This window comes from Chenopodium album, chromosome 18 (assembly GCF_948465745.1).
Source record: "Chenopodium album chromosome 18, dcCheAlbu1.1, whole genome shotgun sequence".
Lineage (NCBI taxonomy): Eukaryota > Viridiplantae > Streptophyta > Magnoliopsida > Caryophyllales > Amaranthaceae > Chenopodium > Chenopodium album.
This window is the reverse complement of record NC_137851.1, coordinates 18,644,332-18,670,323: the sequence shown is the minus strand read 5'-3', so window position 1 is coordinate 18,670,323 and position 25,992 is coordinate 18,644,332. Positions and strand designations below refer to the sequence as shown.

The following is a 25,992-nucleotide window of genomic DNA, read 5'->3' as shown; positions in this document are numbered from 1 at the left end:
ACACTCCAAAGCTCAACCTTCAAAAATGATTCAAAACGCAGTATCCTGTATATACTTCATATATTTACAGAAAATTACAACTAATTCTTCACTCCTCACTACTCAAGGGTTCTATGTTAAAAATTTTACACCAGTAAATAAATTCTTTAAATCAATACAATAGGTGAAAAGAAACCTAGCACAGCAACAAAAATTAAGAAAAAAATTGATAAGAAAAACACCACCCAAAAATAATACACTTTCCCCCAATAGAATTGATAAATATTAATAAATGAAGATTCATCCGGTCGAAGCAACCCAAGGGCTACTCACAAGCTGCCTCCCAAAAAATGCACGGACCTCCGACAGCCCGTTCCAGAGGCTAATAGAACTCCACACAGCCTAATTAGATCCTATATTCACCAAGTGTAAAGACCTATTACCGTTACCATAGCCAAACCATGAAGCCTCCAACTCTTTCCACTCCCAATCGTGACTAAATTAATAATTAACATTTCCTTAAAGAGTCAACAATATATACTAGGGCTGACTGAGATCACCTCGACTGATCCAAAAACAAAGATCAATACCGTAGTCCAATCTAAACTAGTCGATTGTGGCGACGTCCTTTTACAAAATGAGGCTGCATTAAACGAACATACAACCCATTCTTTGCTACCAAAGCATCATGTGCCCCTTCCTCAACTATCCGACCACCATTAAGTACAACAATATTGTCCACATGTCTCATCATTGCAGCTCTGTGGGCGATGAGGATGGTTGTTTTATTTCCCATAATTAGTGTATCCAGGGCTTCCTGCACTACTCTACTAGATTCTGACTCAATAGCAGAACTTGCCTCGTCTAATAGCAAGATGGGTGCATTTTTCAATACCACCCTAGCAATAGCTATTCGCTGTTTCTGCCCAGGAGTCAAATCTACACCCCTCATACCGACATGGGTGTCATAGCCATGAGGCAAACTACTAATGAAATGATGAGCATTTGCAATCCTAGCTGCTTCTTTTACTTCAGCTTCACTAGCATTATGCCTTGCATAGATGATATTTTCCCTTACCGTAGTCGAGAAAATTACTGGTTCCTGCTGAACTACACCTAGATGGCTCCGTAACCATCTCAAGTTGAACTGCTTCAGATCTCTCCCATCTAGGAAAACCTGACCAGCAACAGGATCATAAAATCTCTCTATCAGAGAGATTATAGTGCTCTTCCCAGAACCTGATACTCCAACTACAGCAACAGTTTGACCACCCCCAACTTTGAGATTGAAATTGCTCAGCACTAGGACTTCTGGACGTGTTGGATAACAAAAATCAACATTCTTAAATTCTATGCTTCCATAAACATTAGGCGGTTTGAGGGCAGAGGCATCATCTGGTTCAATCTTAGGCACGCGATCAATGATTTCAAATACAGAGATGAGAGATTTCCGGCGTTTAAGAATGTAGGGAGCTAAACCAAATGGCTCTACCAGAGCAAAGGTGGCAAAGGAAAATACCATGTATTCTTTGAGAGCTGTAGAAAGATCCATGTACTTGTTCCTGACAGATATCCCCGTGTACCACAGAAGAAGAGCATTACAGGCAAATAGAAGAAACTGAGAAAAGCCAAAACCAAAACCAATTGCCATCCCATGAAGAAAGCTCTTCCTGAGAATTTTCTTCAACTGCATTCTGTAGAGCTCCATCACCTTGTTTCCCGCACAAAAAGACACAACAGTATAGATATTTCTGACTGCATCTTCAAGGACTAAAGATGCTTTTCTGTGCATTTCTTGAATTCCCCTAGAAAATCCAGCAAGCCATAATTTCTGCAGAACAAATTTAGGAACTGATCAGACTCTGAAAACGCATCAATAAAAAAAACTGATGTCTGCTATATTAATACTGCAGGGTAAGTAAAATCCGTAAAATCTTCAAACTTTGATGTGGAAGTCTAGTGGAAAGAACCTTTCTGTTATCACAGGTAGGGTTGTTTAAATTTTAGAGGAACTGGGATACATGTTGCTATTGTTGTAATTTTAAGCTTACCAAAATTGGGAACAAAGATGTAATTGTGCAACATAAACCCGCAAATAAAGAATTTCCTTGAAATATGGTCATGCTATTAGCACAAAACTGTGTTCATGAAACAGGCAAAAGCTACACACAATTCTTCTCAACTAACTCCCTTTGTCCCAAAATACTTGAGCTTGACACATATTAACCACTACATAGTTTTAGGTGGAGATTCAATTATATTACTTGACATGGTATTTAATTGTGTAAAAGTTGATAGTATGATGGTAGTTCTTTTTTTTTATTTTAATTTTATTGAAGTTAGTGAACTTAATATGTTTGTGGGATTTGTTTTCTATTATTATAATTAGTAGGTAGCCAGGAAAAACAAAAGGCAGTAAGGGATCTCCCTTTTTCTTTAGTAAAATATCATAGTTTGTAACAAACTCCTAAGGCAGTGATTGTATGACTAAGACAACAAGTATCCTTAACTAAAAGGATGATTTAGGAACTTCATATGAATAAAAGTTATTACCAATGCAAAATTGTGGGAACTGGGAAATGACCAGATATATAGGTGATCTGCTAACTGCCAATATGAACTATCAGCCTCTTTAAGATGAAAACTACTTTATGAGACTAAATGACCTTAATAACAACCAACACAATAAAGGGAAAACGACATTCTTGACGTGTTATCAAGGGCCTGTTAAAAGAGAAAGCCATTCAGCACACTTATAGTAGGCTTTAGTAGTTCTACAAACTTACCAATAGTCAGATATCCGCCGTAAGCTATTAGCATTGTGTAAACTTATTAATAAAGAAATTGCAGTAAAACCCAAGGTTCGCGTGGCTAGTGGCTAGTGGCTAGTGGCTACAGCGCCACACATAGAAATTTGAGAAACAAGGATGTGAATAATTTCCTTATGACAAAATATTGGAAATTCGGATGAGTAATACTACTATGGAACTCTAACTCTAAACCACCAAAAAGCCAAAATTGTCTTTCTGAATTCTAACAAAACCACTCCTAATCCTAGATAAGAACATCTACTAATCAATCAAATGCCAACTGGAAGGGAGCAAGTCAAACCTGCGCAACAGCAGAGATGGTGAGGACTGGAAGTGTTGCTAGAGCCACCAGGGCTAATCGCCATTGTAACAACATTCCAATGAGAACAGCCACTATTACCGCAGCACTATCTTGTATAAAGATAGAAAGACGATTACTAAAGGCAGCACGTACAAATGTTGCATCATTTGCCAATCGCATGGATAAAGTGTCGGCACTATTTTCCTCATCATCAAACCATCCAACTTCATTTCGTAGCATAGCTGTAAAGCCAATGGACCAAAAGTATTACATAAACAACATGCATGTGGTTTGCACAATGAGAACCATTTGAAATTAAGATATTGAAAACATAGCTTAAATGTAGAATCAAGTACCTGAAAACATCATCCTCCTGACTCTTTCAGTCATTTTCTCTCCCATAATACCAAAGTAAAAATGCTGCAAGAAGTTGGCAACCACTGTCACAATACCCATGCATGCAATGATCAAGCACCATTTGTCAACCTCATGCCGTAGATGGTGACCTTCACTAAATCTGTAGTAAGTGGTTACTATTAATGCAATAACATAAGCAAGAAGAGGATTAAAGGAACCAAATATAGCTGCACCGATGCTTCCTAAAACTGCATACAGCCATTCTGCAAGGCTAAGCTCGACTAGCCTCCAAAATGAAGGTGGCTTACGATTTTGTGAATCCTTCTTTTCTTTAACTGTTATTGGCATGTCATCAATTTCACTATTAGGGCGACTAAAGGTTTGTGAATGGGAACGTTCATTTTTGGGATCAGATGTTAAAAGTGGTGAAACAGGGGATTCGGGATCTGATGCATTAGAGGTTTGCCGTCGTGCAGCTTGAACATCAATTTTTGGTAACTCTGGCAGTCTCATTTCAAAACTGTCCTGCCTGGTCATAGATGGTTCCTTCTCTGCTTCATCTAGTAAATTGCCATTACCATTTTCCCTTAACTGCTCAGAAGGCGGACTTCGAACATTTGGTGACTCTAGAGAGCTAAAAGCAGCATCTGACATCCGAAAAGCATGGCCACCAGAAACTCTCTGAAGCGATGGTGATTTCGCCATTTTAGGAGATGATGATTCTTGGAAGTTGTGGCTTGCAGACAAGTCACCGTCAACCTGGAAAGTTGCTCCGTCTTTGTATTTCCTTACTGGCATCCTGTAAAAGGAAATTTTGGAAGTAAATAATGAAGAACTTTACAATATCCTTAAGTTCCTAGACACAAGCAACATAACTTTAATAGTCATCTATGAACAAGACTTAGAAATGCACATAGGTTAAAATTATCAACAAGACCACCATCAGCAAAAGATTCACCACATGAAAGAATGTAGAAACAGTTCAAGTGCATGCCCTACCTCCTAGGAAGTTTGGCTGCCTCTTCACATTTAAGAAGTTCAGCATAGAGACCATCCAAGTTCAGTAATTCATCATGTGTGCCCATTTCAACAAGTTGACCCTCTTCCATGACAGCTATGTAATCAGCATTTTTAACTAAACTAAGACGCCTGGCAATTATTATTGTGGAACGCCCTAACATAAGAAGATCCAATGCTTCTTGAACAGCTTTTTCAGCTTCAAAATCAAGTCCTCCAGTGACCTCATCAAGGAGAAGAATAGACGGATTAGAGAGCACTGCCCTTGCGATTGAGAGCTTGATCTTCTGCTCTTCTGTCAATGCCAAACCAGCTCGGCCCACCTGGAACAAACAATTAATTGTGAATTGTGATGGAAAAGCACGTGGGGTGTGGGTAACACCAAACACAAGGGATCCAAAAAAATAAACATGCATTACAGAGGCAAACAACCACATGCTCCAAATCAATACAAATATGTATATCAGAAGTTCTACCTGCGTATCATATCCTTTCTCAAGTGAGCTAATAAATGTATGCGCATGCGCTATTTTAGCAGCTTCTTCAATTTGATCTGAAGAAACAGACCGCCCATAAGCAATATTGTCTTTGATACTCAAGCTTAGTAAAGCCGGTTCCTGCGTAACTAGACCGATTTGACTTCTTAGCCATTCCAGTTGGAGATTTTTTATATTCTCTCCATCAAGGAGGACTTCCCCTGCAATAGAAGAAAAAACATCATAAATATTGTACTGCATAGGATCACAGCTGGCTACAGTCAGATAACAAGAACAATATTTTTGACACACTAAAGAAAAGAAGTCATGTTACCTAATGTAGGATCATAAAAACGCTCCATGAGAGGAATGATACTGCTCTTTCCAGAGCCATTTCTCCCAACAAGTGCAACAGCCTTTTTAGCAGGAACAGTGAGGTAAAACCCACTTAGGATAGGTATCTCAGGACGAGACAGATAGCTGAAATACACATTTCGAAACTCAATGTTACCCTGAACAGAAGCCAATGTGTTCCCATCATGATTTGTAGTAGAGGATGAACGGCTTATCATTTCAAATAGTCTATAAGCAGCAATCCGTCCTTGCTCAAAAGAATAGAAGTTTGTTGCTGCTTGATTCAACCCGCTGAAACAAGGAAAAAAGGTAAATAACTCAATAATAACAAGTTTATGATCAGCAAGTTAAAGGATATCAATAAAACAAAGATTCTTACAGGCCACTCAGAATCACTGCAAAGAGTGCTGCAATTATTTCCCCGCCATGAGCTTTTCCATGAGTCACCAAAAATCTTCCTACCCAAAGCTGCAGTGCACAAGAACAAATGGCCAGTCCATATGTAAAGCCAAGCCCCAGCCCTTGCACAAGACTAATTAATATACCATATCTGAGGGTTGCTTGAAGCGATGTTGCATAAGAATACTTAGCCAACGTCTCGTTTGTGAATGCATATAGTGTTCTAATGTAAGACACAGCCTGCAAAAGCATTGAGATCATCACCAACACATTTTTAAAAAAAATTAGCATCAAAATGTCTCATTTGCGAATGCATATAATGTTCTAACGTAAGACAGCATGCAAAAGCACTTAAATCATCATCACTACATTTAAGAAAAACAAACATCTTAAGAAAATGTCACATAAAAATAGCCAAGCTGAGTTGTTTTCAACAGACCACAATAATATACCAGACAAGAAACAAACGTGCACTGCGCAAATTTATATCACACGTACATGCATCAGCCTTAGCATTCAAAGTCTTATGATAAGTGATATTTATTGCATTGAAAAGCACATCATAATGTAAGCAGACTTCCATCATAGTTGTGGCATGTAAATATCAAGATAAATCCACACAGATTTTTAGTGCAATTTAAACATATTTGGTCAGACATGTCTATTTCATGAGTAAAATATATGCCAAGTAATAATGGCTTATCTTGCCTGAGTAAGTTCATAATTCGGCCCATACTAGAAAAAGGATTGTCTTTGGAAATAACAATTACAGAGTACCCACAAGATTCAAATATTATGGCTATATTTTTACAAATTTTTTTAGAAGAAAAGAAGTTTCTATAGTGCAAATGGAATCTCGTCCATGTCTTCTTTCTACCAAATTCATTCCTGTCAGCCCAAAGTAGAGGCAAATTTCATTGGCTGCTCATTTCAAAAACCAACAGTCACTGGCAAGCAATAGTTACCCTACATCTCCAAGCCTTTTCTAAAGACAAAAATAGTCCTTTGGAACTTAATTCCAATTGCAAACGATGAGACTGGATCTAGGGTGTTGTAATGCCTTTGACAACATTGGATCTCTAGTGGCTACTCCAATTGAACAATAAGATAGTGATGCCAAAGAATGGGGTCAAGCATATACACCAAACAACAAAAGCTAATTTGTATTTAGCATCTACACCAACTTCAGCAGTCTCCCATTTTTAAGTGATAAATTTCTCTACAGTTGGTTACTTGTGTTCAGAGGTGGTTGTAATTTCACAAGTTTTATCTATGCTATATTCATTTCTTGAAATGGTTGCACTCGCTTTTTCACAACCTACAATTCATAACTTTGACCATTGTTATCTCTAATTACATCCTAGTAAAAATTATAAAAATACTAACCAAGACCCACATGGTAATATTTTGATAATTGTATGAATGGCAATATTTGGTCAAAAATTTCAAACTGACGCCAAAAAGTACAGTATAAAAATTTAATGACAATCAAATCCTAGCATAATCATGGGTAGTTATGAGGAGCTTAAGGGGGGAACTTGTGCTTCTGTCATTTGAAGTAATCTCACAATTGAAGTAAATGATTTTCTTTGTTCAAATTTATTTTTAATCAGAAATTTATTAAGGTATAAGTGGGTTTTTATAGGTTTGAAAGAATACAGTAATAACCTCTACAAGCAAAATTCATTCAGTTTAGTTATTCACATGCATACTTTTTACTACCAAGGTGTTATTTGCCTAGATTAGTACTAGTAGTCATGAGGAGAAAACAAAAGGTATTCTGGATCTAGCTATTTCCATCAACTCAAATTCAGCAGCAAATTCTCTCATGGCCTGTTTGGTATGGAGCATTTCATTTGAAATGCTGGAATTGGATCAAACACCTTGTTTGGGTAATCCAAAAAATTTAGAATTGGAATTGGCCCAATTCCAACCCACTTAAACTTAAGTTTATTTTTCATAATTTGAAATCCATCAAAAAAGTCTGTCATTTGAAATCCAAAAAAGTAACGACAATGCATCTTTCTCTCTCCCCGTGCTTTCTCTCTCTTCTCATGAGCTTTCTCTCTCTTCTCGTTCGCTCTCATTGCTCGTTTGCTAGGAATTTGTGCGAAACCACATCTCTCTACAAGGGTTGTTCAATTTGTTTAGCTTGAATTTGTTGTGTTATTGGTTAATTTCTGAGAAATTTAGGTTTTATTTTCTATAATCTTAGGTTTAATTGTGTTGGATCTTCTTGGTAATTCTCTGATTTTCCTTCAGATTTTATTTTTTTCCTTTGAATTGGCCTAACTTTCCTCCAAATTGGCCCAATTTTCTTTCTATAATATATTTTTTTCCAATTGATTTCGAAGTTTGTTTCAAAAAAAAAAAAAAAAAAAAAAAAAAAAAAAAAAAAAAAAAATTGATTTCGAAGTTATATGCATGCTTTGATTGATCTGTAAATTTTTTATCTAATGATGATTTGGTAGGTTTATTTCATTCTTGATAGTTTCTAAATTTGTGTAAGATTATCTTTAAACCCTAAAATCCTTAATTAATTGTTGAAATCAATTGTTTACTGCAAAGAAAGGAGCAATTTTGTTCTAGACATGTTGCTGCTAGTAAGCTAATAGTGTAATTTCCAAGGAGTCTAAATTCCAAAGGACAAGACAAAGTGTTGTGAATAGGTTTGTAAAACAATAGATTCGATGAGTTCAATATGATTAAAAGATGTATCGAATTAGCAGAGTTAGTCTAAATTTTATATGTAATGATGAATTGATGATGATTAGTAGATTTGTTTAAGTGTGAGTGAACTTGAATTACAACTTTGATGTAAGTATGTTGTATTTTTGTGGTGATTTTATTAGCAGAATTTGCCTTTGTTTGAAATTCTGGATTTGAAATACATTGTATTACCAAACATCTTATTAGCATTTGAAATTCCAAATTCCAAATTCCAAATTCATAATTTCCCAAACAAATGACTTGGAATTGAATTCTAGCAATTGAAATTCTGGAATTGAATTTCACTATTTGAAATGAAATAAGAGTATCCAAACGCAACCTCAAGGGAAACTTCTTAAATGAGGATATGTTTAGGCTTTTTTTAGACGAGCAATGGCAGCATTGAGACTCAAACAAGGAATTAGCCTTTGGTAACCTTGCCTAAGCTTTTCCAATGTTAGAGAATTCCAGCAATCAATCAATCAATCAAAGTCTTAATCCTATAAGTGGGGTTGGCTACATGAACCAAAAGTGAATATTCAGTATAGTCATCCACAAAAATCAACCTCCTCAATCTCTTACAATCAAATACCTCATTCTCATGCTAGAATTCCAGCAAATAAAGTAAAATCAAGTCTAGAACAGACCAAGGATTTTGTTTTTGCCACTATTGAGGTAATAGAAAAGGAAGAGGAACTTGTGAACTACTACTTGAATCAACCTCCTCAATCCCTTACAATCAAATACCTCATTCTCATGCTAGAATTCCAGCAAATAATGTAAAATCAAGTCTAGAATGGACCAAGGATTTTGTTGTTGCCACTATTGAGGTAATAGAAAAGGAAGAGGAACTTATGAACTACTTGCAATTAACTGAATTTTAGGAGAAAATAGGAGGTTCAACGAAAGGAGGGAAAAATGGCTCCCGACGTTGAAATCTTTTGAAGGTTATGAGGAGTTTGAAGAAAAAAGAGGATCAGCAAATCGCAAGAAGAGGCTCCCAAAGTAATAAATTATAAATTTGGTGCAACCAGGCCTCGTGAACAAGAGCAACACACCATACCAACAAAAGTTAAGGAGAAAGTTGTAGGCAAACCTCTTAATCAAGATCAAAGACACAGCTACATGGACATTTTGTGGTTTTAAGTCAAAATCATCAGGAGTGGAATCCAAACATAATTAGTATGCAATTGTTTGGTCCACTGAAAGATTGTAGTGAAGGTAAGGATAACCATACTCATGGCCAGGGTGCAGTTTGTAGCCATGAGTATGGCTTATCAAGAGATTTCTCGCGATAATTTTTTTGCAACTCCTTCAAGGCTTCAAGTGATCCCTTCCATCCTCCAGTTCACCCCAACCATTATTCAATCAACGGAGGTTCGGCCTGCAACTTCCTTCCCATTAACAATTTCTTCTCCAAGATAAGGATAAAGTCGGTGCTTTAGAGATTCCTATACTACTAACAGCTCTTTGTTTTGCAGGAACACCACTGGTTCCAAGTAAAGATCAACATGCAATGATAGAGACATTTGGTACCCTTGCTACAAGAGATTAGATGCCCCTACCCCCATGTTTCATTGTTTGACAATAAGGATGAAAAATAGTTTGCAACTCTCCCACCTCTATTTATTTTCTTTTATTCATTTACCAACATTCTACGTTACAAGAACACGGGTAAAAGTATTCTATATATTCGAGTATCCAGTACATCATTTCTAAAGAATTTTGATTGGGGACACCGACTTCATGGGTAAAGGATACAACAGATAAGAATTTATAAGTCTTAATTAAAAATACCAAATATTGGAGTTGAGTAGTCAAGAACTTTGGGCATTTAAATAAGGAAAAATTGCCACCATTAATCCCAACTTTGCTCCTTCCACTGTAATTAATCCCAACTTTCGTTTATTTTCTATCACTCCCAACTTTATACCCTATTAATTTTATCACCCCCAAGTGACTTGAAACTGGTTGAAGAGGTAAACCTTGCTGACTTGGGACTACTTATACACATGTCGCAACCTGATTGGTTAAAAAGTAACAAAAATAAAAAAAGATAAAAAAAAAATAAAAATGTAAAAAAATAATTAAAAATCCTAAAACTAACCCAGCTACCACACCACCACCACCGGCAGTGCAGCCAACCCTTGCCCACCTCCGACGCACACAGCAACACCCTCTCCCTACCCCACGACTACTTGGAAAACCTACCCCAACCCTAAACGACCATTCTCCCACCAAAAAACAACCGCCTCAAACGACCACCAAAATTGGCCACAAACAGCCGAAATTGACTGGATGTGGGGCTGAATGGTTGATTTCAACCCTAAATCGGCCGATTTCGGCTGTTTGTGGCCGTTTTATGGAAAATGATGTCATTTTGGGTTACACTGTTCATGATTGGGGATGGGTTACGGTATTCGTGGCTGGGGAAAGGGGATGGGTTACCACTAGCGACAGCAGAAGGAGTGGGGAGTGGTGGCCAACAATGGACAGGGGAAGGGGAAGGGGAAGGGAAGGGGGCTGGAGGAGGCAGGGGCTGGAGGAGGCCGGTGGCAGGGGCTGCCACCTGCTGGGTAGGGTAGAGGTTAGGATTTTAATTTTTTTTTTATTTTAATTTTTTTTATTTTTAATTTTTTTGGATCTATCATGTGTTGACACATGTCTGGTCACTTTTTGTTACAAGTTGGATGACCGGTTGGGGGTGATAAAATTAATAGGGTATAAAGGTGGGAGTGATAGAAAATAAACGAAAGAAGGGATTAATAACAGCGGCCGGAGCAAAATTGGAATTAATGGTGGCAATTTTTTCTTTAAATAAAAGGGGGAAAATTTGTATATCTGGGTGAGAGTTGAAAAATTAGCACATAATGTCATACTACAATTTTAAAAAAAAGAAAAAAAAAAAAAAAAAAAAAAAAAATATTATGTGCAATTCGCGTGGGAATATGAGATGCCTTTACCCTAATCAATTTTTAGTTTAAAATTTATTAGAAAGAACAAAATGAAGTGATAGTAAAAAAAATCAAACTTAATTTTTCAGTTACCATCTCTCTCTCTCTCTCTCTCTCTCTCTCTCTCTCTAATTTGTGTTGCAAACAACAAATGTTCAGAACTCTTGGTAATAAAGGTAGTGCATTGTAAGGCCACACAAAATTTTCCACTCAATTTCTTTATTTTAACTCTTTTCATCACCCTCTTTTGTGTAGCTACTTATGATCATGCAAAAAGCAATTCTTACCTTCAACCACATTCACAAGGTTTACACCTCCTTTTTCTTCTACAAAACTACCTTCTAAAGATGAATGACTAGACTTCCAAATAACACATGTCGAAGCATACAAGGATATTAATCAAATTGCGGGAAGAAAAGAAATAGCATGTCCATATTGTCTACAGCAAAGTACAAACCACAACATGAAGAAAATGTAAAACCTGTTCAGCAATGCTCGCTGCTTCTGCATACGCATCCTGGATATTCTCCGCAAGCCTGTGAAGAAATATATTTGAGATTCCTCCAGCAGCAACAATGAATGGCCCAGTTGCTAAAGTTATCAGGGCAATCTGCCAACAGTTGATAAATCCAACAACAAGACCGCTGAAAAATGTTGCCATATTGTGTATATAATTACCAACCTGATGCACAAAAACACATTATTTAGAAAATAAATGAAGAAGATAAATCAAATCACTTAAATCCATTATGATCACGTAAGCAATAAAGGAGGGTACCTTTTCACTTAATGCTGATTGAATAAGCAGCACATCGCTCAAGACTTGGCTAACTATGTCTCCATTGTTTCCATATGTATCAAAGAAACTCATATCTTGATTTAATAACACTTGTACATACTTGGACCTGATTACAGCAGTTTGTCGCTCGCCGGTAAGAATCCAACAGGTGACCTCTATAAATGAAATATGTTAGCTTGGATGACTTGAGCACATTAAAATGATCTGGCCTGATGTATAAGATTCACAAAAAAATGATCCAGGCTTAAACTTACCAATCCACCCAGCAGCAAACACGCCAGCAGCTATATAGACAATTCTTAGAGTGAGCTGCAGCATGAAACAGAAAGAATAATTAGTATGTTCTCCAATCAATAAAGTTAAACTATCTTCTATATTCAATCTAAACCCAAATTTATCTTTGAGTAGGCTTATATTGAGAACTTGCTTAAAACCAATCACTTTATTACTTTGTTCATCCTTCTTGTAGCTCATAAGCGAGGTAGGGAGAACTAACACTAACCAACTAGCTGGCCAATTAATTGTTCAGCATCACAAGTAAACTATCATCATACATAATATTAGGGAATGCTCATTTTGTTCTTATAAAGCTAAAAACCAAATCATGAAACCACAATAAGTAGGTTTCTGGTTGTTTGCTGACAGCTTTCAAAATCAACATGATTATTATAGATAGGACTAATTTTAAGTTCATTGTTCAATCTAAATCATGACTTTCAAAATCATAAAACCAAAAACTGAATTCTGGCAGTGATATCAAGTGGTCCATTAGATACTAATACTGTTTTACTAAGAAAATGGAAGGAAAAGAAAGAACAAACTCCACCAAAAAATACACTATGAAATAAATCTAAGGGCAAATACCTTAAAGACCATGCTAGGAACAAGGAAAGTTTGATTGAGGTAATAGAAAGTTGAAGGTGGTGGTGAATTGGTGATTCAAGGAAAAGGCTATATTAAGAGCTGTTATCCTTCATGTTTAGCCCTAGAGGAATAGGTAACTATTATCTGGATTAAGAGGTAATCTATTTGTCGTCTCCTTTCTACCAAATACCAAATACCAACAACCACAAACCATTCACAATCTCTTTGTTTTTATTCTGCTATCCCCTTAATTGATATACCTCATTCCAAACTGCCAATCTAACCAAACGGAAATCTACTCACTGAATGCCACCTACATATAGATTCACCGATTTTAATCACATATGTATGGTTTGGGAATAAATATTCAAAATTCAATCCAGAACATCAAGTTAAAAAACTTTAAAACATCCTCCTTTTTTTTGGAGGGAAACTTAAAAACATCCTTAACCATTAGAATATATAACACCCTATAGGAAATCAGTTCTCCACCTATGGAATCCATCACCTCATAAAACTTATATGTCAGGCATGTGTTTATAAAGTTGAAGGAAATTTCAAACATGACTTCGTAAGAATCAGCCAAAAAAAAAAACACAAGAGAGAGAAGGGGGAACAGCACCATGATTTGAGAGATGTGGCACACTCATATTAAGTGTCTAATTGAACTTTCTATACAGATGCCATTCTTATTGGCAAGCCAGATTTAAGTGCTTTATAATGCAATAATTGTATACTCCATTCACATGGGCAGTTAGCTGGTTCTAATATACATAGAACTGGCCCAACAAGCATAAACCTGAATTTCCATGTAGACATAGTTCTAATATGGCATATATTCCAAGTAAACACAAAAAATATGACTTGGAAGGCTTTAGCAAAAACTGTAATAAAGGATTTTTTGATATAGTATTCTAATTTTAGGCTGACTATTTTGCATTTTATTTATCTGTTTAATGAGCTGAAATTTCGTTATCCTTCCAACAAGGGGACATTTTAATTTAAGCTGGTTGAGATTAGGCGCAGTGTATAAAAACACTAAGGCGCTAGAGCCTTTTTTTTGCTCTAGGCAAGGTGCATTCAATGAGGCGCACTTGAGGGGCATGAGGCGCACCATAGGCACACTTGAGGCGAATATGAGGAGCACATAAGAAAATTTCTTTAATTGTTTTATATTGTGTGCCTCACTTCAAAGAGGTCCACGCCTCACTTCAAAGAGGCACACTAAGCATGTCCAAGGTGTGCCTAGGCGCAGTAGGACCTTTATCGCCTCATTGTGCCTTGAGCTTTTTTATACATTGATTAGGATTAAGTGTTTTAACAGCGTTAGAGTTCATGCTTGTGAGTTTTGGACAAAAATCATGCTACGCATACACATTAGACCCCTCATAAATGAATCATTTAGATTTGTAAATTAATGAAACATTTAAAATTTCTTTGCGCCTTGTTATACTCTCTTCGAATTCATGAGTGGAAATGAAACCAAAGACTTGTGTTAGAGTGGGAAAACATGCAAGTACTTGAATCCAGTGAGTGAAACCTGATCAAACAAACTAAATCCCAAAACCCTTAACTACAAAACCTACCAGAAGCTTAGACATTCATATTGATATCCTAACTTTTCTCTTAACTTCATAGCCTGGCCCCCAGCACTGTGCTGCATTTACCTATCACAGTGAATCAGTGCCACTATCCTCTCCTAAATTTAAGACCTAACCAACCCCCTCCCCCGGATCCTTCCTTCCTTTACAACCAGTGAGGCTAAGTCTACTATACTGGAAAAAAAAAATATTATGACATTGGCCTTCAGTGGTTTCTCCTAGAGATTGTCATTGAATGTGACCATGAACTGGTTCTTTGAGTACACGAATGGCATCATGTAGAGTGGAGAGGTCAAGAGGAGTGAGTAAGAGAACAAAGAGTAAGTTTTGGATCAAATAAAGGGGACAGCATTAGGAAAGAATCATAACCATTATCCACATAAGCGGCCCTCCCAAGCTGTTGATAGATAACACCACAAAAGGATTCTTCACAAACTTGGCAGCATGAAAACAAGCCCACAAAACACTTTAGACAGTTGCAATGTAAATGTGCATGGAAGGGGAATTAAATTAAAATCTGAAGCAAAATAGAGAGCATTAACTCATAAAATTCCCAGATAAGATGAGCACTTCTTTTTGAGTGCTACTCTGTTGCTCCGTGAACAAAAATTCTACCTAATTGAAAGTTATGCTAACACATGTCACCTACTCTTTTATATATAGGAACAAATTGTTAAAGCATCCAAGACACTTAGTAATCTATAAAATCAGATTTTCGTGATATATAAACCCTCCAATCCTCCATCATCGCTTATCTTCTCCCACCTAACAAGTCACAAGCCACCAACCCTCTCTTCCCTCCTCCATCATAATTGTAGTGTCAACAACCATGGATTTGATTTCTACACTAACATAGTCAGAATTGACCTAGTGATTTTTTGAATTGAAGTTTTTCTTGGTCAATAGGGTTCATATATTGTGAATTTTTGACAAGCACAACCGTCAAAATGGTATGTTACAATCTCTATCCTCTCCTTCCTCCCTAGTCCTGATTTATCATGAGAAAGTGGAGAGAAACGAAAGAAGATTAAAGGGGAAGATGAGAAGTGGTGCAATGTTAAGCTGGATTATAATTGGTGAACATGCTGATGCCATGGTGGTATAGGTGCCTCTAATAGGGAGGTGGTGATGACACTGGCTTGGATTTGCATCAACTGCACGTAATGGAACTCGACACCTTAAGAAGGGGGGGGGGGGGGGGTAGTACTTATATTGGCTTGGTTATGCATTTCATGGAATTTGAAATATTAAGCGGAGGCAGGGATAAAAATTATTCCTTGAGGAAGGGAAAGTATGCACAGAAATGGAAACCCACAAAAAAAAAAAAAAAAAAAAAAAAAAAAAAAAAAATTGCAACAAACACTTGGCATTAGGTAAGAAAGTGAGCTTTTCATTTCTGCACTTCGCAAAATGGTGGAACCAATAGGCTTAGTTTTGTTATTATAGTTTTCTGTAAATGCACAAACAGATTATTCAAAGCTACGGCCACACTCCTTTTCTTCCCAAAACTGTAATGCTTGCACATTCATCTTAGTGAATAAAGAGACAAATCCATCATCTATCCTCATGTAACTCCAGCCTAAATGACAGTCTAACAAATGCCCCACGAATAATTACAGGCTGTTCTTAAAAACAATGTCACCTATCTTAAAGTCGATGTCTAAGGGTCATTTCATCAAGTGGCAATTGAGAATTTCCTCTAAGTCGATGTCTAAGGAAAGTAAGCTCTCTACTTTCTCTATTATCTATTTATTAAAGTCGATATCTAAGGAAAGTAAGCTCTCTACTTTCACTATTATCTTAAAAAATCCTTCAAATTCGAAGCATAAATGTGATTCTTTCACACAAAACTACTCTAAATCTCAATCTCATTCATCAATTGTACACTCAAAAAACATACATAAACAAAATTTCATAAAATAAAATTTACATTAAGTAAAATAACAAAAACCTAGGGTTTGAGCAAAAGAAGCAAGCATACCTCAATAAACCTACTATGCAAGTCCTCCTCAGTAACAGACTTCAACGAAAGAAGCTGAATAATCTGAGCAAAATAATGCAAATAAACAACCAACGCCGTCCCATGAACAGCAGCAGCAAGCGATCCAACCGCCATAAGAAACCAATCAAGTCGGTCAGCACAAGCAAAAAGCCTCGAAAACGGAACCGCAGCCGGTGGCGGCTCGATCTCATCCTCATTATCATCCTCCATTTCATCCTCCATCTCCGCCGCCGTCCCCGTACCTTCCGGATTCATATCCATGTACGGAGACGGCGACTCCGGTGGTTCTGATACTTCCGATACCGGCGTTAACGGCTGTATGTGTGGTGGGGACCACCCAAACAACCCCCGTGATATATTCATTAGATTATCCCTCTTCAAAATTCACCTAGATTCTCGCGCTTTCGAAAATATGCTTTGATCGGAAATCACTCCTACTCAACTTTTTTTTTTCTTCAAATTATTCCCGATTTCAGCTTGATTTTTCGAAAATGGTTCGGAAGTTGAAACTGAGAAAACTAGTGAGGAAATTGAGCAGATCTTTGTTGTTGAAGTTTGATGTTCGAAGTTTTCTCTCTCCTGCTGTTACAGTAGTAAAACTCGGGCGAGTTGAGGTGAGTTGAGTAGGTGAGTGAGTCAAAGTAGGCGGGAGTGGGTTTGACTCGTCGTCGTTGAACCTTCTTTCTCTCTCTAAAACTTAAAAAAAAATTAAATAAAAAAGAAAAGAAAAGAAGGAAATGTTTAGTTTTAGAGAGGGAAAGAAAAAAAGGAGAGGAGAGAGAAAAGGGAGAAAGGAAGAGGTAGGTTAACGGCGACGACGACGTTTTTCAAAATTTGTTTGGAGATTTGTGGAAAAGAAGGCGCTTTCTTCAACGGATGTTTACCAAGGGTATTTTTGGAATTATCACTAATGGGTCTAAAAATTTTTAAAAAATATATATTTAAATTTTATTGATTTATTTATTATTTGACTGGCTAAATTTGTTTGTTTTTTTTTTTTTTTAAATGTTAATTTACTTTATGGTTTGGAAATGAAAAGGGCAATGGGAGAGGGGTGACATGATTATAAATGGTGGTGGATACTTTTTGTAGTGATGCCAATGAATTTCATCTGTTTTTATTTTCTTTTATTTATTTATTTTAAATGGTTTTTAGATTAAAAAATGTAATGGCTTAAGAAATTATCTTTCTATTTAATTAGCACACAAAATGTAATGAAGGAGGTGGTTTGACTTGCTTTTGAGTTGGATTTTTAAGTTATTTAAATTAGATTGTATTCTAGCTAATACATGGAAAAAAAAAATTAAAATATTTAAAAATTGGTAGTAGTGGAGAACTATTAGCGTATGGCCCTTTTTGGTAATTAGCGGTTAGCTGATTGATAAGAACTGGTTACATTAGCTGATTTGCATTAACTGGTTGCATTAGCTGTTTTGACTAGCTAATTGGTAAAAACTTATTACGTAGACTTGTTTGGTAAAATGTTGGTAAAATTAGCTTATTAGTTGTAACTGTTTGCTAGTTGAACACGTGAAATGACAATTTAGGACAGTGGCATTTTTTTTCGGATTTTTCACCAAATACCCCTGAGTTATTTTTTTTATTCACCATATACCCATAAAAATTTTCAAATTCACCGTATACACTTGAGTTTCACAAAATTGTCACCAAATGCCCTTAATGACTAACGGCAATTAACTTTGTTAGTCATTAAGGCTAATTATTCCACGTGGCAGCATATGATTGATGTTTATTAAATTAGTAAATTAATGATTTTTCAAATAAAAAAAAAGAAAAAAAAACCACCAATCAGCTTCCCCTTTCCTACTGCCACCAACAGCCAGCCCCTCACCGACGATCGGCGAGTGCTCTATCGTCACTAGCGTCAGTCCTCCCCCCACCGGCGACCCCATATGAACGTCCCTACCCATCATCGACACTGCCAAAACCCGTACATACTTTCTCACTCCTTTGGCACGAGCACCTCCGCTTCCTCTACTCCGGCGTCGATGTCGTACGTTGTCCCTACTTGCTCCCTCCCCCATAGTTGGTGTCGCACGTCCTCCCCCGGACCATTGTCCTCTCCCCCTTCCCCTTAAACCGCCATCCCTTAACCCCAAAATCGAAAATTCAAACCCTAGAATTTTCAATTTTGGGGTTTTAAGGTTTTGGGATGGTGGTTTAAGAGGAGAATTGGGTGGAGATAGTAGGGGGAGGGACGAAATAGCTTCGCCGACGCAAGGGATGGGTTTGGGCGTCGGCTGGGCGGCGACGGGGTGGGGAGAGAGATGTTTTTCGAGTGGAGGGAAAGGTTTGAAGGTGGGGTGTAATCCACCGTAATTTAAATAATTTATAAATGAAATTTTATTTTATTTATAATATTTATTAATATTTTTCCGTAATTTAATTTCAAAAGTTTCAAATTATTAATTTGGGTCGAAAATTATTTGAGTACAAATTATTTTATGAGCTTTCATTCTACAATTTATGTCCAAACAAACAAAGCCTATTCCATTTCATTTACCTAATTGGCTCATTATTTTATGAAGTCCAATCTTCTTACTTACCCTATAACTCTCTCTCCTATAAATACCCCATACATCCCCAAAATTTTTCCCCACATTTTATTTATTTTTCCTTTATTTTTTCTTTTCTTTTCTTTTTCCTTTTTCTTTTTTTTTTCCTTTCTTTCCTTTCCTTTCCTTCTTCCTACGTGAGTTGTTACTCACTGCTGCCGCCCTTTATGCCGCCCCCTGACCACCGACGACCACCTACCCCCTTTTCTTTCCCTTGTTTTCATTTTTATTTGCTTATTGTTATGTAATTAATTTTGAGTTTTGGTTTTAATTGTTTGAAATTGATTAAATTAGTATGAAAAATTATATTTTGATACTATAAAAATTATAATTTCAGATTTATAATTGTTGTTAATTTTTCAGATTTTATAAATTATAAACCTAGGGTTTTAATTTAATTAAATTGGGATTTTAGGGTTCTAATAATCAATTAATTTGAGGCTTTTGTACCTAATGTATTTTTATTGATTAATTAAGCATAAAAACATGTTTTAAAGGAAGTTTTAAAGGAGTTTAATCTAATTTATATTGCTGGAAATTTGGTTAAGTATTAATTTATGATTGTTGGTTGTGTTTCTAGGAAGTGATTATTCCCTAGGAGACTTTTAAGTGATTAAAAGTGACACAAAATATTGTTTATACGAGGTATGTACATGTCTACTTCGCTGTAAGTAGTATCATGTTTAGGTACCAAAAGGAAAGAACTTAGTTTCATGCTTAGAGAACACTTTGATGGAAATTGTTTGGTTATACATTTAATTAATTTATGTGCTTATGTTTATGAGACATGTTTTGGTGGAATTGATTATTTTTGTATGGAATTATGGATGCAAGCATGTTGTATTAGATTAATTGTTTGTATGGAATGTTGATACAGGCATATTTTTATTGGTTTGGTTTGATAACCATATTTGGATTATTGAAAGATTGGAATTGAATGGTTTAAGTGGAATGAATTTATTAATTATTCCACAAGGTTATTATTATTTTGTTTATTACTCAAGCATGACTTGTTAGTATGTTGAGTAAAAGTGGATTAAGCCAAAATGGCTAGGTGGGTTGACTATGTTCAACAATTTTGGTTACTTTGGAATTTAAAAGGAATTAAAGGTCAATTTGTGATGTGTTCATCGTTGTCCTAAATAAGATTAAAAGTGAATTATATGTATGGTTATTATGTATGGTCTACTTGAATGAGTCGGCTGTGAAACATGGATGAGCAATAAAACTCTAGAAAGGGTGCACTTCTAGAGTATTGACAATTATGGGTTGGGGTACACGGTAGTAGTCCGTGGCTTTCCGAGGCTTGTTTGATCAACATGTCTTCTTTTCTTTTGGAATTTACATTTTTGTTTTTATAATGAAAGTTAGATAGGATCCTAGACTAACTTTGTGAGAATTGAGTCGTGCCCATTCTTGCATCGCGTTAAACTTTTATTTTAAATGGTCATTTGGGACCAAAATGATTTGGTGGATTGGACAACCTCGTCTATTGCTTACTCCAAATTAAATTAATTTAATTAATTAAATTAAAAAGTGTTTGGAATTGGTTAGTAAGTATGTTGAGTCAATTGAATTGTTCAAGTGTGGAGTCTTGATTAATGAATTCGTGTTGTATGTTTATTTACTTTAATTAATTGAGCATGCTAGGTTTGGTACGTTGTAGCTTGTATGTACTCAGTGTTGCTGATTGCGTGCTTTTGTGTGTTTTCTTTTGGTCATGGCCTTGGCCTTTCAATGACCCTGTGATGATCCAATTATTACACTTGTATTATTGGGGAGCAATATTGTACAGGTTAGCTTGATGATGTGAAGTTCGGGGATTTGACAAACGCATTGTCAAAGGATTGGTGTGATTGAGAGTATTCGTTCTTTGTGTTGAACTTATTTATGTTTTACTATTTAACTTATGTTTTGGGATTTTGAATATTGATTTGGTACTAATAAGGGCCTTTATGGTTCCAATTTGTAAGATTTGACTTATTGGTTTTCTAAATTATATTATATTAAGATTTAAGTTGGATTTCCGCTGCGATACTTTGATAAAGCCTTAACGTTTTAACACGTGGCGGTAACATGCCAATGGTTCTCCTCTATTTTATTTAAGTTAAGTGGTTTGAAAAAAGGAGAATTATTGGGGTGTTACATGGGGGAAAGGTAAATCTAGGAAGAAGAAGGGCGGCGACTGCATGGGATAAGGGAAGATAGTGCGGCCACCGGCTCCTAGAGGGCATTGGTCGTCGATGGGGGTGGGGGCAAAGGGCTGGGCTACCATGGGGGTGGTGGTGCGGTGGGGAAAGTAGTTGGGGGTTTGGGTTTTTTTTTTTAATTTTTAATTTTTTGTTAAATAAAATAATAATAATAATGAACCAATTAGAATATGTCATATGGCATAATTAGCCTTAATGACTAACGGAGATGACGACTGTTAGCCATTTGGGTATTTGATGATATTTTTATGAAAGTCATGAGTATATGGTGAATTTGAAAATTTTCATGGGTATATGGTGAATAAAAAAATAACTCAGGGACATTTGTTGAAAAATCCGTTTTTTTTTTACTTGTAAATAATAATACCATTGCAAACTATAATACCATATATTTATCTAAAAATAAAAGTTACGTTTTTACAAAGCAATTTTCTATGGTTCCATAATTGAGAAATTAAAAAAAAATTAAAAAAAACACTTGCTTACTATAATTATACATAAACTAAGAAAGCAATTATTTTTAAACCAATTCAACAAGGCCTATAGCTAACAAAATTGTCGTCTTCGGCGTCGTCTATCCGCCATCAAACTAGTAATGATATCATTACGAACACTTGTCATCTCTCCTGTTCCCACTTCCTCACTTTCTTCTTGTCTAATGTTTCCTTCTACATCATAATATAATTCATGAGAAATAAAATCAGGATCTTCATCTACAATCTTGAATGCTGGGTTGGGAATTTTGCTTAACCTGATGTAGTTATGCAATGCAAATACTGCACAAATAATTCCATTTTGATCTTGTAATAAATATTTTGGCATTTTGTCTAATATCTTCCATCGTCCTTTTAAAACGCCAAATGACCTCTCAATACAATTTCTTAGCGATGAATGAACGGGATTAAATATTTCCCAACATTCTCTTGGATTTGCTCCACGAAATTCAAATGGATGATACTTTGTCTTTGGGTAAGGTGTTAAGTATCCTTTTCTTTCGGGAAATCCTTTATCAGCCAAATAGTATTTGTCTAAGCATAAAAAAAATAACCATTAACCAAAATGACATTCAATGGCCTATAATTTTTAATATGCAATTACATAGTATAGAAAGACTAAAGTTCTACCTTGAGGAGGTTTTGGAAATTTTAGATTTGGGTTACCAATGGTGTCTAGAAAAATACATTAATCATGAGTTGATCCCTCCCAACCAATTAGGACATATGTAAACAAAAAGTGAAAATCACAAGCTGCAAGAACGTTAGTAGTAGTGTTTCCTTTTCGTCCTTTATATCTCAATTGATCCTCTTCGAGAACTAGTAGTGATATGTGATACCATCAATAGCTCCTATGCAATCCTAATATTCACATGACAAGTACTTAAATTAATAACTAAAATTAGTATAAATGTTAAACTTTACACATTTACCTTAAAGTGTGGCAATTTGTGGAGGAATTTTTGGAAGAATCTCTTTGAACTCTAGATCCCTTGGTCGCAAAATATCTCTTATCAAGCCATCAATTACATTTAAAACTTCCTTAAAAACTCTACTTATGGTTTCACCTAAATGTTGGAATCTTTCTTGTGCGTCTCAATTTGATGCGCCCTTATTAAAAATATACACAAAAATACCCAGCTTCTCCAAAGTTGACATTCTACCTATGGCATTAAACCATACTTTTTTTCCAATTCCATGCATAATTGTTTGAAAGTTGGTGGCGTCATTCTAAGCATGTTATAATTAACATCGCTTTTCATGACCATATAACAATTCTTTAATCCATTTTTATCCGGTTTGAAGTGAAGTCATGCATGGTACTTTTTGTATATATTTAACATAATAAGTACACATATAACCCAATGCACAAGTAATCAAATCCCACAACTCACTATCTTCTCTACGCCTTTTCTGAATTTTCCTTCTTACAACATGTAAATCCATGTCTACAAGTATACCATAGTAATTAATGTAGGGTTTTAGGTACTATAATGCAGACTTTTACGAATCATATTCGTTCGCACCTAAACAGAATCTACAAGCATAACACATAAAGAATCACATAATACATACCTTTGACGCGTGATTTCCATAAGCGATTGACTGTCAATTAGGAAGATAATAGAGCCCCAAGCATTGTTCATCTACTTAGTCCACAGGATAGGATTGAACCTCCACTACTACTAGGTAGTTGGGCACGAACACTTCGAACCACTTTCTATGGAGAGGGGAGGAGAAAACCGAGCCAAGAACAACCACGACCACCACCATGCACCACACGCGCCACCTGCGTGTGCGGATGTGATGGAAGAGGAGAGAGCAAGTGCGTAAGGCTTTAGGGTTTGGTTGCTAGCTTGTCAATTCACAATTGACTGCTAATTATGTTGTCTATCAAACCTTAGGCAAGGCCTCTATTTATACATCATATGTATAATTAGAGTCCAAACCAAGCCTAAGCTATTCACTCTTCAATCCCATATGGGTGGCCACTCCATGAGGCCCAATAATGGGCTTCTTTCTTTTGTTCAATCCATCACCCTTTTGTGTGACCTTATAGGATCCATTCTATTGTGCTTTAGACTATTTGACTAGCCCAAACATCATTGATCACGTCTAGTAATAGATAACGACAACCCAAAAGAACGAACTTAATATCTCCATAATTTGATCCATTATATATCTAGTAATTGCACTTGGAGAAGACATAAATTCTTCAATCTCCCACTTGCGTGAGACAAGTGCGCAATATTCAAATTCCTTAAGTCAATGTGTGTCGATTTGATAATATGATTGCATCACTTGTCGAGATCATATTAATTTACAAATCATTTCTTGAAATCTTAGTTAGAATTACAAAACAAGTGATTATGGCATGCCGTTTGAATATACCACAGTTGAATCAATCATTAAGTGAAATCAATGTTCCACTCATGTCAAAGGTATCCACTAATATATCCAGAAGCTCTATACTTGAATTTCAAAGTAGGTCAATAGTTCGATCATGCATCATTCATGCATATCCATGTGATTGACCGAGCATCACTAGCCTCTATAACCTATGAAACTGCGCTATCCAATCAATCTTAAATGGTAGTCCATTTATTGAAATCAATTGTGTCCAATTAAATGATTTCGAACTAGGAACTTTAATAATGTATGAATTTAGTTCACCTGTGGGGTTTCATTCACCAAGTCATCAATTTGATGAACCCATCAATTCATAATTATTTTGGACATTTTATTTAAAATAAAAAAACCATATTAAATAAGATTGAAACTTTGTTTCAGTTGATAAACATAATTCTACAAGTTGATGTATCACTTATGTAATATGTTTTCTCAAAACATATAAAAGTTAAATTACATAAATTGCTTTAATCCAAGAACCTTAGGGCATGTTCTCTTCAACTTATTTTCAGTTTAGTTCAATTCAGCTCCAATTAGTTTAGTTTAGTTTAGTTCAGTTCAGTTCCTAATTTCCTTCTCTCATAAAATATTCAGTTCGAATCAGTTTAATTCAGTTCAGCTCTAATCAGTTCAGTTCAGTTCAGTTCAGTAAATGAGAACATGCCCTAATCAGTTCAGCTTAATTTCAATTCAGTTCAGTTTAGTTCAGTTCCGCTCCAATCAGTTCATTTCAGTTCAACTCTTAATTTCCTTCTCTCATAAACAATTTATTTCAACTCTATTTAGTTCAGTTCAGTTTAGTTCAGTTCAACTCTTAATTTCCTTCTCTTATAAACAATTCATTTAAGCTCTATTCAGTTAAGTTCAGTTCTATTCAGTTTAGTTTAGTTCAGTTCAATTCAGCTCTAATCAATTCAGTTCAGTTCAGTTTAGTTCATCTTAGTTTAGTAAATTAGAACAGACCCTTAGTATGACTCTCATACCTTGGTTATGGAAGGGGTTTAGTAAGTATAATTCATGAGACATTCTCATAAATATTTATTTTCCAACTTCTAAATTTTAATAATAATATTCATCTCCATACACTAAGAACTTTCCTTCGTCCTTTCGCAAGGAACTTAGGAATTTCTAATTTGTATTCCAATGTTACATTGGATTTCGATAGAAATATATCATTACTTGCTCTTAAAAACACGTCAATCAAATAGACGAGTATAATCCATGACATACAAGATGCATCCTTTGCAAACTACATAAGGATCATCACTCAAAACCTTAATTTCATCGACCTTTATCAAAGCATTGAATCTTTAAGCAATGTGTCATGTTATATTAGATTGAAACTCCTTTCAATATAATGTTGAACCTTATAAGAATCTATCAATATAAGCTTCTTAACTAAGCTCAAACATCCTTTGAGACCTATCTCTATAGATCTTGAATCCTAAATGTACTCATCATTCTCTTCAAGGTTTTTCATACAAAATGCATTAACCATCACTTAACTCTTCAAGCAATGAATAATCGTTCTTTGTACTTGTAGACACCTGATTGTGTCTCCCCAAAAACCAAACCCAGTGATGAATATCTTTCGCGTCATTAATTATCGAACGAGGTGAAATGTGAAAGAGTCTCGTGATGCACTTGTTTTAAATAAAAATACTTCTTTCTGTTATCCAAA

The 25,992-nt window shown here is 35.7% G+C and overlaps 1 protein-coding gene across 1 annotated transcript; it reads right to left on the bottom strand.

Annotated features, from left to right (window-relative positions):
• Positions 1–26: 26 nt before the first annotated feature.
• LOC145591600 (ABC transporter B family member 6-like) lies at positions 27–16,993 on the bottom strand. Its single transcript, XM_081648107.1, has 11 exons — positions 16,602–16,993; positions 12,410–12,464; positions 12,135–12,310; positions 11,838–12,038; positions 5,674–5,933; positions 5,275–5,585; positions 4,941–5,161; positions 4,447–4,787; positions 3,447–4,246; positions 3,091–3,332; positions 27–1,810 (listed from the first exon to the last, which is right to left on the bottom strand). The coding sequence occupies exons 1-11, from the start codon at positions 16,983–16,985 to the stop codon at positions 581–583; spliced, it is 4,221 nt and encodes a 1,406-aa protein (XP_081504233.1). The 5' UTR covers positions 16,986–16,993; the 3' UTR covers positions 27–580.
• Positions 16,994–25,992: the final 8,999 nt, after the last annotated feature.